The sequence below is a fragment of the Pleurodeles waltl genome, chromosome 1_2, assembly GCF_031143425.1.
Source record: "Pleurodeles waltl isolate 20211129_DDA chromosome 1_2, aPleWal1.hap1.20221129, whole genome shotgun sequence".
Classification (NCBI taxonomy): Eukaryota; Metazoa; Chordata; class Amphibia; order Caudata; family Salamandridae; genus Pleurodeles; species Pleurodeles waltl.
In genome coordinates this window covers 68,407,464-68,424,229 of record NC_090437.1, presented here as the reverse complement: position 1 = coordinate 68,424,229, position 16,766 = coordinate 68,407,464, and the positions used below count along the sequence as shown (strand labels likewise).

General features: G+C 46.4%; 1 protein-coding gene across 1 annotated transcript in view; it reads right to left on the bottom strand.

The window, feature by feature from the left end:
* IGFBPL1 (insulin like growth factor binding protein like 1) overlaps positions 1–13,821 on the bottom strand; it is a 102,665-nt gene extending 88,844 nt beyond the window's left edge. The window contains exon 1 of the mRNA XM_069236465.1: positions 13,246–13,821. Coding sequence (XP_069092566.1) covers positions 13,246–13,663 — 418 coding nt within the window. The 5' untranslated portion in view covers positions 13,664–13,821. The remainder of the gene's footprint in view (positions 1–13,245) is intronic.
* Between the last annotated feature and the right edge of the window lie 2,945 nt (positions 13,822–16,766).

Sequence of the window (16,766 nt, the reverse complement as noted above, 5' to 3'; positions counted from 1 at the left end):
AGAGTACCGGCATATCTCAAGAAAAACGCAATACTTTTAATGGGAGAGTACCGGCACTTCTCAGAAACAAGCAGGTACTCTGGTACAGAGTACCTGCACTTCTATTTTTCCATTTAAAGCACTGTCCCAGAGGAGCACTGGGTGATGTGTATCGGGGAAGCACTGTGTGATGTGTATCAAGAGAGCTCTGATTGTGTGTTTACGTTTAACACTGATCGTTGTGCATCAGGGAAGCACAAGACGATCTACATTTCAGGAGCACAGGGCTTTGCATTATGAGGTGACATGGTGGTGGGGAGTTGGGAGATGGATACATGTACAAAGAGGGCGATCATGGTGTGCGGTCGGGAGACATCAGCGTTCCCGAGGTCATATGTTGCCCTTTAGCCGGTTCGATAGTTTAGCAACGGGTATTTTACGATTTTCCGCGTTGGAAAGTAGAACGTCCGAACTTGCTCAATGTGTAGCATCACTTGAAGTGAAAGAAGTCACATGAAAGCAATGTACGTTCTGGATGGCTTGTATATTCAAAGACCAAACGTTTCCTCATTGTCATAGTTATATTTTGAATATTTTTGTATTGTTTTGGCCAGAGACCCTCATCTGGGAAAGAAAAAAATAATAAGTAACAATTTCACATACTTTACCTTATTATGATCCTCTCATAGAACTGCATTAGCTATTACAAAATGTAATAAGAAAAAAATATGAATAAGCATTCACTTTTAAAAGAGTGATTATGTGAGTCATTTATTTTCTATTTTTTGTATGCCAACAATATAGGCACACTTGCGCACACACTGGATATGTGCAGACAAGCTAAAATCCCATGGGCCAAATACAGCAGTTACCCACATCACTAGAGAGACAGAAATGCCAGAGAGAACCTTGATGTCTTCACGTTGCATCTGGAGGCCTTTCTTACTTGGGTGATTGACCAAGCCACACAAGTGAGGTACTGTTTTTATCATAAGCAGTGAGGGAATGTTAGGTGGTAAGACTCTCATGCAACCGTACATATTCTGGAACTTTCCCTTTGCAAATCCTGCAAAAAATATCTAATTTTAGACAAAGTATTGTGTTTGCAGGCCAATCTAGGTAAGAAAAAGTGATAAAATCCATGCAGGCCAGATGCATTCTGGACTCCCACAGTTCTCTAGTTGTCAGAAATGCCTGGGGTTGTTAGGGTTGCCTGGGTGACAGCTGACCCAGAGTCCAATACTACAGCTACCAACATGGCCAGAAAGACTGACATTTCAAGAAAAATCTTGATATCTCTACCTTGCATTTGGGGCTTTTCCTTGGTGCACACTCCACTCCTCCTCCCCCCACCACCACCCCCCCAGCTCCTTCCCTCTCTGCACATGCTGGCTGAGCCAGCAGCTGAAATATAAAATGATAATGCAATAATGTTTTATTTTTCTGCTGCTGGCTCTTAGCCAGTGGGGCGATGCTCCTTCGCCATTGCGGTGGAGCCACCCATGCACCCTCCACTTCAAAGGTAAATCTAGGTGTAACAGCTGGATAGCTGACCCCACCAAATCAGTACACTTCTACACCTGTGAAGTACTCTGCCTCGAAGAAGGACTGCTGTGCTGCTACAAGGACTGACATCTGGACTGCTGCTCTTGAAGAACTCCTTTCTGCTGTGCAGCCCTGCTGGAGAAGGACTGGATCCATCTCACTTGAACCCAGAATGACTCAAAGAGCTTGCTAGCTTGTCTTTTGTTCGTCTGAAGTCTCAGGGACACAAAAGATTCCCAACACGACCTGCAACAGCACCTGGACTTTGCTTGCTCAAGTCTTGCCCTGCCAAGTGGTGCCAATCCAGTCCTGGGTCCTCGGAAGTGGGTATAAAGTGCTGCAACTATTAAAGTCCACACATCCCAGTAATTGTGCTTTTCGGAACAGACTCATCTCCTTAAAAGTTGATGCTTCGCCTCTTCAAGAGAAGACTTTGAGGAGCACCCCCATATCTGCTGCTCACAGACAGGAGACTGGAGTGCTGACACACCTGCAGCCAGTGTGTCTTCCTCCCACAAGAGGAAGGAACTGACGTGTGCTGCAGTACAACAGTGGACAGCAAGAAGAGCTCGCTTTGGTGGGAAGGTTAACTTTGGGGCAAATATGGTAGAACTGAGGGGCATATTTATACTTGTTTTGCTCCAAATTTGCATCATTTTTGTTTATGCAAATTCGGTGCAAAACTAACCCCATATTTATACTTTGGTGCTAGACCTGTCAACATGTGAGGAATTCTGCACAGCACAAGATGAGTGCCTCACTTCAGAAGGAACCCTAGGAGCAGGTCAGCAAAGTAGAGATGGGAAGGTTTTGTTGTAGTGAGTCAGTAAATCCTAAGCCAGGTGATAGCAAGGGGCTAATCGTTCTACTACTGCGCAGGAACTCTCTGTTGCCACTTGCATGCAATCTTTATTTGGCAGGACACTAGGGCATTAGAAAGACCTGTGATAGGTTGGATCTTCGGTTTTACTGGGCAAAGATGCATAGAGATACAGAGAGGTTCTGCAGAATATGTCCTACGTGCCAGCAGAGTAGTAAGTCAGGAGGTAAACCAGGGCACAGGTGTTGTCTTTATCAGTTGTAATTGTTCCATTTTGGGATAGGTCATATTTGGTTCAGAATCCGGCAACAGGTAGATTTTCACTGGGGGTGAGGAGCGGTTATGTCACCAGATATTCAGAGGCTGTACCCCTGAGGAGCATGACTGGAAATTGCAAAGATGGTAGCTAGATCTTTCCTGTGGATGTTTTTGAGGGTTGGATTTCTTAAGACAGTAATTTCTGACAGGGAAACTCATTTTAGCTCCTCTTACATGAGAGAGATGAGGGAGCAAGCTAGAGTGACCTGCCACTTCTCCACTGCATACCATCCACAAACCACTGGGCTAGTGAAGACATTTAGCAAGACCCTTAAGCATGATGCAAACTCTATCAGAGAACGTCAACAGGAAGTAGGGCTTTTCCTGATGTGTCTCTTATTTGGCTACCAAGAGATTCCACAGAGGGAGATGGTTTCAGTCACTTTGAACTTCTGTTTGGGCACTCAGTGCGTGGACCGCTCACCTTAATAGGAGAGGGGTGGGAAGTAACTTCCAAGGCACGTCAAAATGATGCCGTAGGCAGTGTGGTTGGCCTAAATAGGTTGATGGCATAATACATGGGTCAGGCAAAGAAAAACCTACCGGCTAACCAAAAGCTCATGAAAGAGTGGTATTATCAGAAAGCAATGCTGACTGTGTACCAGGAGGGTCAGGAGGCACTCATGCCAAAACCCATTTGTCCCAGAGATGTGGAGTATAAGCACTGTGGCCTTATAGGGTAGTATAAAAACTGCCTGAAGTGACCTGCTTGGTGGATATAGGTGCCACAAGGGAACCCAGTGGAGCGTTTCATGTGAACTGGCTTAATCTTTAACTTCAGAGAGATAAAACAATGAACTTCATAAATATGGCAGAGGAAACTGAGCAAGACAGTGAGCCTCTTCCTGACTTATGGCATGGTAACATGTGGAGTGGGTCTGTGGAAGAGGTACAGCTTGCCCTCGATTTAACACCTCAGCAGGAGAAGGAATGTAGGCTGGTGGTGTCCCCGCCTAGTCTCACTGACTAGGATTGACACCTTCCTGTGCTCATCATATTGACAAAGGCGATAGCCTGCCTACCAAAAGCAAATCTTATCAGATGTCAGAGTCTGGGAATGCATTCAAGCAGAGGTGACCAATATGTTGAAGTTGTGGGTGATTGATCTCAGCGTGCTGTAGTGAGCTCAGTGGTGCTGGTGCCAAACAAAGTTAAAAGGACTTCCACTTTTAAGTGGACTACAGTGCCCCCAATAGAGTGCCTAATGCAGGTGCTGATCCAACCCTCAGAGGTCATGAACTTGTGGTCCAGCTGGGTGTTGCAAATTACTTCAGCACCTTTGATATGACCAGCAGTTTCTGGCAGATTGTTTTAGTGTCTAGTGCTAAGGAGAAGACTGCCTTTTCTACACCAGAAAGGCTATTCCTGTTTAGGGAAATGTTCTTTAAGTTGAAACATAATCCTGACACTTTCTAGCACCTGGCGAACCATGTTTTATCATGTCTACAAGGGTTCTGTATGTCCTACCAGGATGACATATCACTGTTTAGCAATTGAAGGTAGGCTCACTGACAGCACGTAGAACAGGGCTTGGTCAGGATACAACGGGCAAAACTAACCATCAAGGCAACCAAATGCCAGGTGGAGTAGACAACTTAGTCTACTTCAGGCATCAGGTATGTAACAGGAAGATTCAACCATTTGATGCCAAGATTCAGTCAATATTGGAGTGGGAGGTGCCCACTACACAGGCTCAAATGAAAGCCTTTTCAAGGCTAACTAATTACTAAAGGAACTATGTAGATAACTATGGGACCACAGTGGCCCTGTTGACAGCTTTGACATCCAAGAAGCAGCACAGGCAGGTGAATTGGACTGAGGAATTTGAAAAAGCCTTTGAGGAATTGAAGAGCAAATTGTGCAAGGCTGTGACTTCAGTCAAAACTTAATTGTACAAAGTGATGCCCCAGACAAAGGAGTTGGAGTGGTACTGACTCAACTCGATGACAAGGGTAAAAAGCATCCAGTGGCCTTTATTAGTCACAGGTACCATCTACAGAGAATAACTGGGTGTCCACTGAGGAGTGCTTTCTCACAGAGTGAGCTTTGGGAAGGTTCTTGATATATGTGTTTTGTACTATGTTTGTGGTACAGACAGATTACAAACCACTTAAGTGATTGGTGACAAAGAAAGGTGAAAATACCAAGTTGCTGAGATAGACTATCTCACTGCAAGGTCTAGATTTCACATTAGAGGGAAAAGCCAGAATGAACCACAGGAATACATATAGACTTTCCTTACGATTATGCTGATACAACGAACAGACTTCTTCAACGATGGATTAGGTTATGGGTAGTCTGATCTGGGAGAGGCGTCATTTGGGATGGGAATGTCCCATGCATTGTGTACAGTTGTGTATCCCGGCCTTGAATGCCCATCTGTGAGCACCTTAATTTTTTATTCTAGCCCAAGTCTTATTTTAATCTACCATGTGCGTGAAGGCCTAGACCTGTCTCTTGACATGAGTAAGATCCTGAAGGGGTGAACAAATCATGTTCACAGCTGCTGGACAGTGGACTACCATCACTCTCATGGGTTTAGCATGTGAGCGGTGGTGGCAGTGTACCATGTTGTGTGAATCTGTATTTGTGGCCAGACCTTTTTTTCTGTGTCACAAGGGTGAAGGCCTACTGGCCCACTCATAAAGTTCTGCTGCTGCACACTGCCTCACGTCTTTGTACTAACATTTGAGAACATGTTTACATGTACATAATTGTGTGGCCCCCCACACACATGCATTGCGTGTATGAGTGAACCAATGTAATGGAGACCTGCAAGTTTCATTTTATAAGCCCCCGGTCTGTTTATATGCACAAGATGGAGGTGACATTGTTTTGCCAGAAAGTTAAAGTCATTCATAACATTCCTGAAGCTGGAGACAGGTGAATTTGACACTAGAGTGGGAAAAGAGGAGACATGGCTCCCTTTAGAAATTTGATTAGGTTCTTTTGCTGCAAGGGGCAACTGATTAGTGTTCCAGAACATTGTCATTGGGTAGCTACTGGGGGTAAAGGATGGAACTACAGTCTATGTTGTTCAGAGTGTGAAGCGTCCTTTAGGTGAGGCCAGCCTTTTAACTCTCTTCGTGATCACTGTTAAGTGCGGTGGCTGACAGCAAGGTGCAGAATGCTTATACCTGTTTGTGGCTCTGTTGTAAGTTATCTATCCTGGTGACGACTCTGCTATGAGAATCATCATTCTAAACAATGGAGTCTGGAAGACATCTTGTACAGGGTACACGAAAGAGGAACCAACCCAAAACATTCTGGTAGTGCAGACAGAGTATACACATCCCCTGTCTGCTGTGCCTGCACTGAAGTGGGAGCTGTTGACTCAGTTGTGCTCTAATTCCAATTTCTCCTTGACCAAGGAAATGTGTGCTTGTTACAATACATCGAGCACTGCTGTGTGCCCAGAGCTGGTGTCTGCTGACATTACCTGGACTCTGACCAAGAAGAAAGACCTGTCTCTCTGTCCTGAAGTGCCTGGAAGGTGGCGTATCCCCGAAGAAGAGGGAAGGAGTGAGCCAATCCTGCAGGAAGAACTGCCAGGATGAATAGAAGCAGCTGACCTGGAAGCTGAAGATCTGTCCTAAAGTCTAGCAGAGTGGACTGCACAATGTGACCCCGAACTCGGCTAATCTGTGGCACTATCCAAAGGTGTGATGCAGCAGACTGCACAGCTATGACCAGGATTGTGGCTAGCTCGTGGCACTGATCTGAAGTAAGCCTAAGTGGAATCCGCCACTGTGACTGTAACGGATGAGCTTCGAAGCAGACTGAGCCACGACAGGCTGGAAGTGTGGCCTGAGTAAACTGTCTTGTCGCATTGACTGATTGGACCTGAGCGGCCCAAGCTGCTTACCCAACATCGATTGAGTAGTATCGGAGCTGCACCACTGCTGCCGCTTGAAATGGGCATGTGGTATTCACACAGCTTCTGACCCTGAGAACTCACCCTGCTCCCAGAAGAGAGCTTGTAAAACCCCAGAGACCACCTGTGTCACCAGAGACTGGCACCAGCCTGCTTTCAAGGAGCGGCTCCAGCATCTGCTCCTCATGATCTGGAGACCAGACTGCAAACACACCCGCAGCGGGTGTGTCTTCCTCCAAAAGGAGAAAATTGAGTCGTGCTGTGATCTCAACCGTTACTTGCAAGGACGACTCACATTGGTGTGAAGGTTAACATTGGAACTAAGATTGTAAACGTGAACGAAAAAACTCTGCATCATAGAGGTAGTACTGTTTGCTTGCCTGAAACCTAACATACATATACTCTACCTTATAATGGAGGAAAAGGGACCTTGAAATTCAGAGACAGCAGCCCTGAAACAGTAATTCTTCGTAATTGCAGTATGCAGAATTTTGTGTTCATGTGTACTAAAGTACTTTTTTTTATTAAAAAAGGCAAGGACTGGGTTGGTCAGTCAATGAACTACTGGGTGATTGTAGGGCTTGATGCATTCTGTCACTCCCTCCCTGAGAAGCCTATGACTGACCACCATTGCTACCACTGATTGTCAAGTACTGAAGGAGCTATACTTAGCCCAGTTTGCAGAGCGATAGTAGGACAAGCCCCAGAACATTAGAGGTTGACAATCCCATCCATCAGATCTGAGGCCCAGTAACTCCTGCTTGCACTGTGTCCTACTCAACTGGGTCTGAAACCCAGTTAACCTGCTCATCTAGTGTGCCTGGAGGGCTAGACCTGCTCATATTAAAGCCAAGGTCCAGAATCTATTCTGTGACCTTCTGTGACCTAGAGAAAGCACCAGGTGTGCCTTCTTTTGGTGATATAGTGGTATTGTTAATCTCCTGGGTTGTTGCACAGTTCAGTGGTGGCAGCATACCAATCTTTGAAAGATTAGCCGTGAGCAGACCTTTTTTTTGCTGTAGGCGGGAGTGTGACCCAAGGTCATCCTCATGTAAAAGGTTTGCTTCACTGTAACCCCAGGACCTTTGAGGTTCTTGTTAGAAAAAGGCTGCTGATTAGTTATTGCTGAGCACTTTCATTTATTAGACGTAGGTGTGAGTGGTGGTACTGCAGTTTCTGTTGTTCGCTATAAGGAAGCTTCTAGGTAGGTCTTTCTTTTCTGTCCCTGATTACTGATTCAGGAAGGATGAGGACAGCCAGGTGGAGAGATCTTACACTTAAATGGGCCCTTGTTTCGGATACTTCTGCTTAGAGCCAGCATCAATGCCCCATGCAGTGAGTCATCATTCTGCACAAGTTCTGGGTCTGAGGAACAGCTAAAAAAATACATTTGAAAGAGAACCAACGCAAATCTATCCTGAGAACTCAGACAATAAATCAACATGCCCTAAAAATGTGAATTAAAGAGAAATCCAATCCATCCAGCTTTGATCCAATTTGAAGTTCTTCATGATCAGGGAAGGAAGTGATTCACAGAATGTTAGAAGGACTGCTGGGTAACCAGGGCTGCTGACAGCATGGCATTCAGTACTTTGCATAGCAGCCAGCTTCAAAGAGGTGAGTGAACATCACCTGAAATCTGCACTTTCTGCTGGAAAAATTGAGGGTCTGCCTAGAGACTAGAAGCCTATCTGTCTACTGAGAGAGGGAAGGAGAGTGTCTGTCCCTGCAGAAGGAGGGAGTTAGACTGGGATTGTAGCTAAAGAGAGCAAGAGACTGCAAGGAAGAAAAGCCAAGAGTGACCCATGTGTGCGAATGGTACATTGGTCTCCGTGAGCTGTTCCATCATTTGCATCAAGACTTCTGCCAATTTAATGAATGAGTTCACCAGTTCGCTATGACTGAAAAAGCTGCTGCTACCGCTGACAACTTCAGAACCTTTTCTCAGTACAGAAGGAGAGTCCTGATCAGCGTAAAGACCCAACTACCAAAGAACTCCACAAATTTCATATCGCCTGGAGGTCCTGTATTCTGTAAGAGCATTCCAGCTGCACTTGGCCTTTGGAGTTTGCAACTACCGAAGACAAGAGCAGCCGCAGAAGCTGAATTGCTTAGATTGCCACGCTACAAGCAAGGCTGGAGACTAAGTCGAGACAGCTCAAGAACTGCAGGAGCAGGACCACTGCACACATTCATTCTGCACCACCTCAGAATGCAACCACAGCATGCAGGTGATAGCACAGTTTGAGAATGTTGGACGTGGCTCTTTTTGCTGGGTTATCCCCAAACTTTTTGCCTTCTTCCTCTTATTTTTTTCAGATCTGTTTTGTTGGCTTTAGGACTCTAGGCACTTTACCACTGCTAACCAGTGCTAAAGTGCATATGCCTACTATCTAAAATGTATTGGTGATTGGTTGTGCTATGATTGGAATACATGACTTACTTTTAAGTCCCTTGTACAGTGCACTGTGTGTGCCCAGGGCCTGTAAGTCAAACACTACTAGTGGGCCTGCAGCACTGATTGTGCCACCCACATGAGTATCCCTGCAAACAAGTCTCAAGCCTGGCATTGCAGCGTCTTTGTGTGCAGTTCTAAACTGCCATTTCGACCTGGCAAGTGCACCCACTTGCCAGGTCTAAACCTTGCCTTTTACTACATGTAAGTCACTCCTAAATCAGGCCCAAGGCAGCCATCATCCGCAGGGTTCAGTGTACTTAAAAGGTAGAACATGCACTGGTGTGTTTTACATGTCCTCATAGTGAATTACTGCTAAATTTGTTTTTCACTATTGCAAGGACAATCTCTTCCATGGGGTAATATGGGAATTACCTTGATATATCTTTCACATTGGGAGCAGATAGAGAAACAGAGTTTGGGTCTCTGAACTCACAATTTAAAAATACATCTTTTGGTGAGGTGAGTTTTTGAATTGTGAGTTTGAAAATGCTACATTTAGAAAGTGGACTTTTTCTTGCTTAACCATTCTGTGCCTCTGCCTGTCTCCTGAATACACGTCTGGGTCAGGATGACGGTTGAGCTGTTTGTGCATTCACTCTGGACAGTCACACAAAGGGAGCTGAGGTGCCCCCTGCAAATCCTGGTGGCCCATCACCAGGCTGATGGGTCTTCCTGAGCTACAGTGGTGGGAGGAGCTGACACTTGTACCTGAATGGGGCTGTGCCTGTTCCCACACAAAGCAGTCTCCAACCTCCTGGAGGAGTGTGTTTGGGACCAGGGCAGGGAAGGGCATAGTCTTGTGCACTACAAAGACTTTTCTTTGAGGTTAACCTACTTCAAAGACAGATATGGGTATAAGTACTGGACCTTTGACACCACATAGTTAGAATCCTTCTGGGCTGAGGAAATTCTGCCAGGAGGAAAAGCTAGATGCTGAAGGAGGGACTGCCACTCTGCCTGTTGCTTTGTTGTGCTGGCCTGCTGCTTGCAGTTTCTGTCCTGGGAGTGAAAGGACTGGACTTTGCTTTCTACCTCCTGCTTCCAAAGGTGCTCCAAGGGCTTGGACTGACCTTGCCTCCTATTAAGAAGTTTCAGCGACATCAAAGACTTCACCTGCAAGTGCCTGGGCTCTCTTGCTGAGAGTCCTGACTTGCCAAGTGGTGACGAATCCAATCTTTGAATCCTTGGAAGTAAGTTGTGGTGCAACAAGAATGAAACCAGTCCATTGACTTTGAGCACGTCTTCGGAAATGGTGCTGCTCTCTGACCCCGTGCCGCTGCTTGCATTGGACTCATGGTCCCTGCTGAGTGCAATGACCGTGACCTACAACAGAGGCCCGAAGTCACTGCAGCACCTGAGATGTCCCACAACAGCATGAGTACACAGTGCAGTGTCACCAACATCTGTGGCACTCAATTGTGACACCACTGCAGCACCTGTGGCCCCGGGGTGTGATCACGACACCGCAAAGCCTCGTATCCTGATCTGTGGAATTCATTGGCCCCTCCTTGTCTTAGGGAACCAACACCTTGCCGCCAACGCCGCAACATCTCCTCTTTAACCATAACAATCTGAAGCCTCACCTTCCCTGCCTAGCAGTAAGGAACCGACGAGTTACTACAGGCTACAGCGACACCTAACCTCCCCTACTCCATGCAACGTCTTTGTTTCCTCATCGTTTTCAAAGGTACTGTAACAGGTGTCTATATAACTCCGTAGTCGGCCCTGCTCCCTCACGAGTGCCGCGAACTGTTGGAAGCGACTCTGTCAAGTCATCATGGTAGCCCCAGTTGGAGCTATTGTGTTTTGAGGCACTAAACTACATTTGATCTTTGAAAATGTGTATCTTTACTTGTGTTTGTTGGATTTTTGTCGTTTTGGTCCTGTTTTACTCAGATAAATATTGGCTATTTGTCTAAACTGGTGTGGAGTACTTTTGTGGTGTTTTCACTGTGTTACTGTGTGTGTGCGTGTACAAACACTTTATACATTGCCTTTGAGAGAAGCCTAACTGCTCAAGCCTAGCTACCAAGGGAGTGAGCAGGAGTTATCTTAGCTGCGTGACTCACTTACACTGACTAGAGTGAGGGTCCCTACTTCGACAGGGTGCAAGCCACTGCCAACAAGAGACCCCATTTCTAACATAGAACTATAAGAGAACGAGAGAATGAACTGCAGAACAAGGTCTATAAACTGAACTTAAAAGTTTGAGTCAGTAACCACTGGGATGTATATGTGAACTGAACTCTGCTGGCACATCTAACTTTTGGTGGTGATTTGACAGTCCTGCCTTGTCCCAACTACACAATAGGATTAGGAATGCTGGGGAACTCCATCAGCAGAGGAAGGGAACCAAAGGGGTAGTGCCTCAAGGAAGAAAGCAAAAAGGGTGCCCTTGGACAAGTTTGCAGAGCATAGTAAAATGGACCCCAGGACACCAGCGGCAAACAATCTCAACCACCATAATCGAAGTCCATTAGCCTATGGCTGCAATGTGGTCCCCACCCCCAAATGAGCCCTGGCAGTCAATCTTGCGAAAAACAGGGCAACAGAGATGGACATCAGTCAGTAATGTCCTAAGTTCTCTCATATATTTCACTGATTTTAAGCTAGCATTACTGCATTACATAATGAAAATTAAGCATACTATAATTTTGACAAGTTAAAATAATTGAATCTTAAATATATATTTCTCTTCTACTTTACAGAAAAACGTTTGAGTGGAGCGTTTTTATGTCTAGAAGCGTTTTCTACTCAAACTGAGGTTCTAGTGCCAATCTCTTGATTTTTCAAGCCTGCTACTGAAGAAGCAGGAGCTACCTTATCAGTCAAGTATGGTTTGTGTTCTCAGACTTGACAGTGAAATCGGTATACTGAATGGACTTAGAGTTATTTATCTGCTGTTGCATTCCATAGATCTGATTCACAAAATCAAGCAGTTATGTGTAAGATCAGTAAAAAATGTACCCAATGAATCATTTTGATTTCAACGGACATCCAAAGACAAGGATTCTTTACATCAGTTTCTAAATTTCTTATAACTTGACCAATCGTGTGTCTTACAGAGAAGCAAATAAATGCAGTAGATGCATTGCAAAATGTTTGTGATTATCCACTAAGTTACCCTGCGCAGGTTCACTGCGTCAGCTAGCCTGTGCCTGGAAAATGCTTCTAAAATTAGAGGGCCTTTCTCTATGATCCAACGAGGACACAGGCTCGGTTAGCCACACTCAGCAGGGAAGCGCCTGATCAAGACTAGGGTGGGAGACAGGGCCGGACTGGGAACCCAAAGCAGCCCTGGCACTTTTGTCAGACAACCGCCGCGTCAGGAGGGGGAGACAAAGCACTGCTTCTTTTGTTCTTTGGATACTGCTGCAAAACTGGCTCCCACTCTTCCAGCCCACCGGAAAACGCCGGATGCCCACTACGGCCAGTTCGGCCCTGGTGGGAGATAATTTCTAAACATGAAAGTTATGGTAAAGGCGCTTATTGCGTGGTCCCTTCAATACTGTGCACTCCAGCAGCTTTCAGATCAGGCCACCATTAAAAGTGCACCCAAAGTCTGCATCCCTCCACCCACACTACTAATACCCAAAGCCTTGAACAATGCCAACAGGTCTCATTGCTCCATGTAATCCTTAAAAGTCAGTCTTATTCAGCCTTATTCCCAAAGAAACAGCATTGATGTTATGTTAGGCTGACAATGTGCTTAGCACTTTACGTTAGGTAACCACACATTTCTGACATGATGTGGGAGAGGTGGGAAAAGGACCTGTAGAAAGGAAGGGAACAAGACATGGGGCATGAGGCAGAAATATTGTCGATGGATCAGTCTTCTTTTCGAAAACACCAGTATCTCAGCAGATGGAGCAAACGTGCAAGATCGCCCCTGGGGCGTTCTGATGACACCATAAACCACAACGGCGAAAGCTGAGTAATTTGTAAATGTTATAGGATCACAGGATTATTAAATATATATTTTGGACTAAGCTTGAAAATATGTTTTCTTCAAAGGGCAGCTAACAGATGTAAGCACCACCCAAATGAATGATACTACTTCTACCAACATCAAAAGTATGAAATGGCTACTCATGCTCTCTAGAATCTTCACTTCTCCTGTGACTAACAGTGATGTCTGCACAGATGTGCGTTCACCTACTGATCTTATTTCGCAGCGCACAATAACTTGAGAGGGCTTGGAGTTGCGACAGTGCAAGTGACTTCTGACCATTGTCCCATACGCTCACTCACCCAGCTTGCATTCGCCGTCGTGCACCTTGTGAATCCTGTCGCGGCCGGAGTGCGCTGCCTCCCAGCTGTTCAGGTGTAGCGCACAGACGCTCTGGTGGGACCTCCCGTCGGAGCCGCACACGGCACCGTCCTCTTCGCACACGCAGAGCCCCGTGCCCTCCGTCCCGCCTGCTCTGGACTGGCTCACGCACACCAGGCCCGCGCCGCAGCGCGCCCTGCGCTCGCCCCGGCCCCCGCACTCTTCGCCCTCCACACTCAGGCACTGCTTGCAGCACCCGCAGTCATCCTTCACCAGGAGTTCAGGCACTTGGCAGATAACGGAGGGGCAGCTGTCGGGAGTGCAGGGCCCGCAGTCACCGCGGACTCCGGGGCTCAGCCACAAAGACGCGCACAGAACAAGAAACGCCGAGGAGTTCATCGTGGCTACTGCGCGGCTCCTCGAGCTGGAGACCTCTTCAACTTCAAGCTCTTGCAGCCTGAGAGCTCAAGCCAGCACTGTGGTTATTAAAGGGCTCTGACGCCAGCGAGAGCAGGCAGGCGCAGCTGCACTGCCGTGGGACGCCAACCCCTCCCTTCCCACCACAGCCCCCTCCACACTGGGAGAGGTGGAACGACTTGCACCAGCCTGGCCTTTCGAAGGTCTGCCAACCCCCCTAAAAGCACACCCCTAACGGGTTCTAATTAAACAGATATTAATGAACAAAGTGTAAACCCAGGCGCAGTTTCTACACTTTATGGAAAATGTTGTGATTGCGTTTATACAGCGCTAATTACCTCTTTAAGTGCTAGAACTCCACGACGGAAACTAAGGTTAGTAGTTACTGTATTGGTTCTTAGGTTTAGTCTTTCATGGGGGGGTGAGGGGGGACACCACGAGACCGTGCACCTTTATGCTATATCCTGCGTCCCATGTAATGCTTTGCAGTGTCCTTCATACTATGCGAAGTTAAGATCTAGCAGTTTCTACATACGAACAGTGTTCTCCTGGGGTGGCATGGCATTGCTTGGGGTATCATTATATGGCTAGGAATTAGCTGCTTCCATTTTCTCAAGAACAATTTGTTCCAGGTTACCGAATAGCATCGGTGTAGCTAAAACAATGAAATTATATATTTTTTAAATCAAAAACATTTCGATTACAAAACAAAAGTTGGTGTGTCATCCCACCACACGGATACTCATATTGTCACAAACTGGCTCTGTCAGATAACAGACATGCTGTCTTGCTGACCGTGTATTTTATTGCAGCATCACTTACTACCCCTGTGTGGGGTGCCGAAGCGCTTGCCTACATGGGTAGCATGCCACACCGTGTATTAGTTCCATGTTGTGCGTGATGACCACCAGGGTGGGGTTATTATGTTATGGCAGCTCATATCAGTGTTTTGGATGATGAGGGGTGAGAGGCAGACGTACAGTTTTATGGTTTTCAGTACACTGGTAGTTTTGTACAGGCCTGCAGGTCGCTTTATGGTAATTCTTATGATGTAGTCCACTTAGCTGATTACGGCACTGTGCTGTCCAATCTGAGAATGTTTGTATTTTAGTGGCCTTGAGTTTGCACAGTTGGAGGACTGAAGCAGACCTGCCAAGTCACATGATACCACTGTGTGTCACATCATATTGGGTCTTCTTCCATGGTCACACTGTGAGGAGCCGATATCACTCGGTGAGAGGGAAACAGCTTGAAACCACTGAGCAACAGTGGCTTTGAAGCTGTTTGTAGAGGCTCTGAGTAGGATGTCAATGAAGGAGTGTGAATACACCCCAGGACATCGCTAACAACAGTCTCAACAAGATTTTGCTCTTTTTTAGGTTGAGCATAGCAGCGGTATGTATCTGGGCTTTTAACCACGCCCACAGCACGCATATCACTATCACTCGTTCGTGGGCTTGCCTTTCAAAAATCCTTTCTTTTTTTTGGTAACTGCTTTATGTTTGTCCCTCCCTAGGGCGGTTTTGTTACCGCCTTGGTCATCAACCCTTTACATGAATAATTGCACTTTTGCCAATAACTTTGACTGCGAGCGAACTTCTTTTTCCTTTTGTATCTTGCTTCACGCTCACAGCGGTGCTTTATATTGGCTTGCTTATGTCAACTGTTTTACTTTTTTATTTTCAGTGTGTGGCAAGAAAAGTCCAGTTAGAAATTTTCAAGGCAAATAGCAGTAACTCGAGCAAACACAAGACCCATTGCATTGCAAGTGTTTGTTTTATAGTAGGGGGCAATCCAGAGAAGAAGAGCAGAAATGTCTACACAGAAGCAGCTCTCAACACAAGGCCCCAACCCTCTAATGACCACGCCCACTTCTCACACAGGGAAATGTTTTACTAAGTTGGCAGGTCTGCAAAAGAAATGGAGAGATCTGTAGGGATGGGCATTGTTATTATCACCCCAAGTCATTGTGAAATGTAAACAAGCAATCCGAGTGTTTGGATATTTAGGACCTGCATTGGTGGACTTTATTAAAGTACTCCAAATTGTCCAGTAATGTGTGACAGATCTCTTCAGTTATTCTATACCTGTTGATTTGGTGATAGCTGTTTTTTGTCTTTACAGGGCTGGGGATAGGAACTACATGTCTCATGTACATGCACTAACTAAGGGTGAGTGGTTAAATCCGCTCCGCCTGCGGAGTTAGTGGAGTTTGCCTAGCCGCCGCGCTCCACTTGGAGCGCAAAGTTCAGCAAAAACTCTGCTGCGTGGTGGAGTTTACGGGCGCACAGAACCCACCCAGGAATTGCCTGTCTAAATATTCTCCCTCTGCTGAGAGCAGGCACTGGAGAAGTAGGGCTTCTAGTTCTAACTAGAGAGTGAGGCGGAGAGGACCGTAGAGCCCCTCCTAACCCCTCAAGCGCTCCCTCCAGCTGCAGCCACCATCGCTCAGGATTGGAGCTTGTGACACCTTCAAATGATGCCATTGCGCATGAGAAAGTTTACTTGCACGCATGTGAGGTGGCGTCTGGGAAGACAGAGGGCAGTGGAGCAGGAATTGCTCTCCAGCGCAAGCTTTAACTTGGATCCCGTGGTCATGCTTATTGCTTACACCTGTTGGTGATGCCCCTCACTGGGGGTGGCGATGTATTTCTTTCTCTGTGTGCCAGTTACGGCCTAGTAGTGTGATCCAAGACTATTTATGCACACTGCTAGATCGCATTAGACATTAGACTTCTGGCCCCTGTCTGCCACTAAAATGAAGTATCGCTAGCAGCGAGGCTGATGTTTTACCTCAATCCAGACTTGAATCAACCCTCTGCTATTACAGGTTGAAGAGCGCTTGTTGCGTTGTCATTGCATCCTCAAGGCGACCTTCAATGGGAGTAGCTCGTGCCCTGGGGTTTCACACAGGTTTCCAGCTGGTGACTTAGTAAGTTACCCTCACTTCTGTTCGGAAAGGGAATGCACATTGCCAGGCACATTCCTACTCTTGCTCTCTAGGCCTTGACAGTAGGATGGGGTTTGACAAATGACTGCATTTTGGTGTCCCAAAGACTTCCTCGCCAGTGCAGCGCTGTGCAAA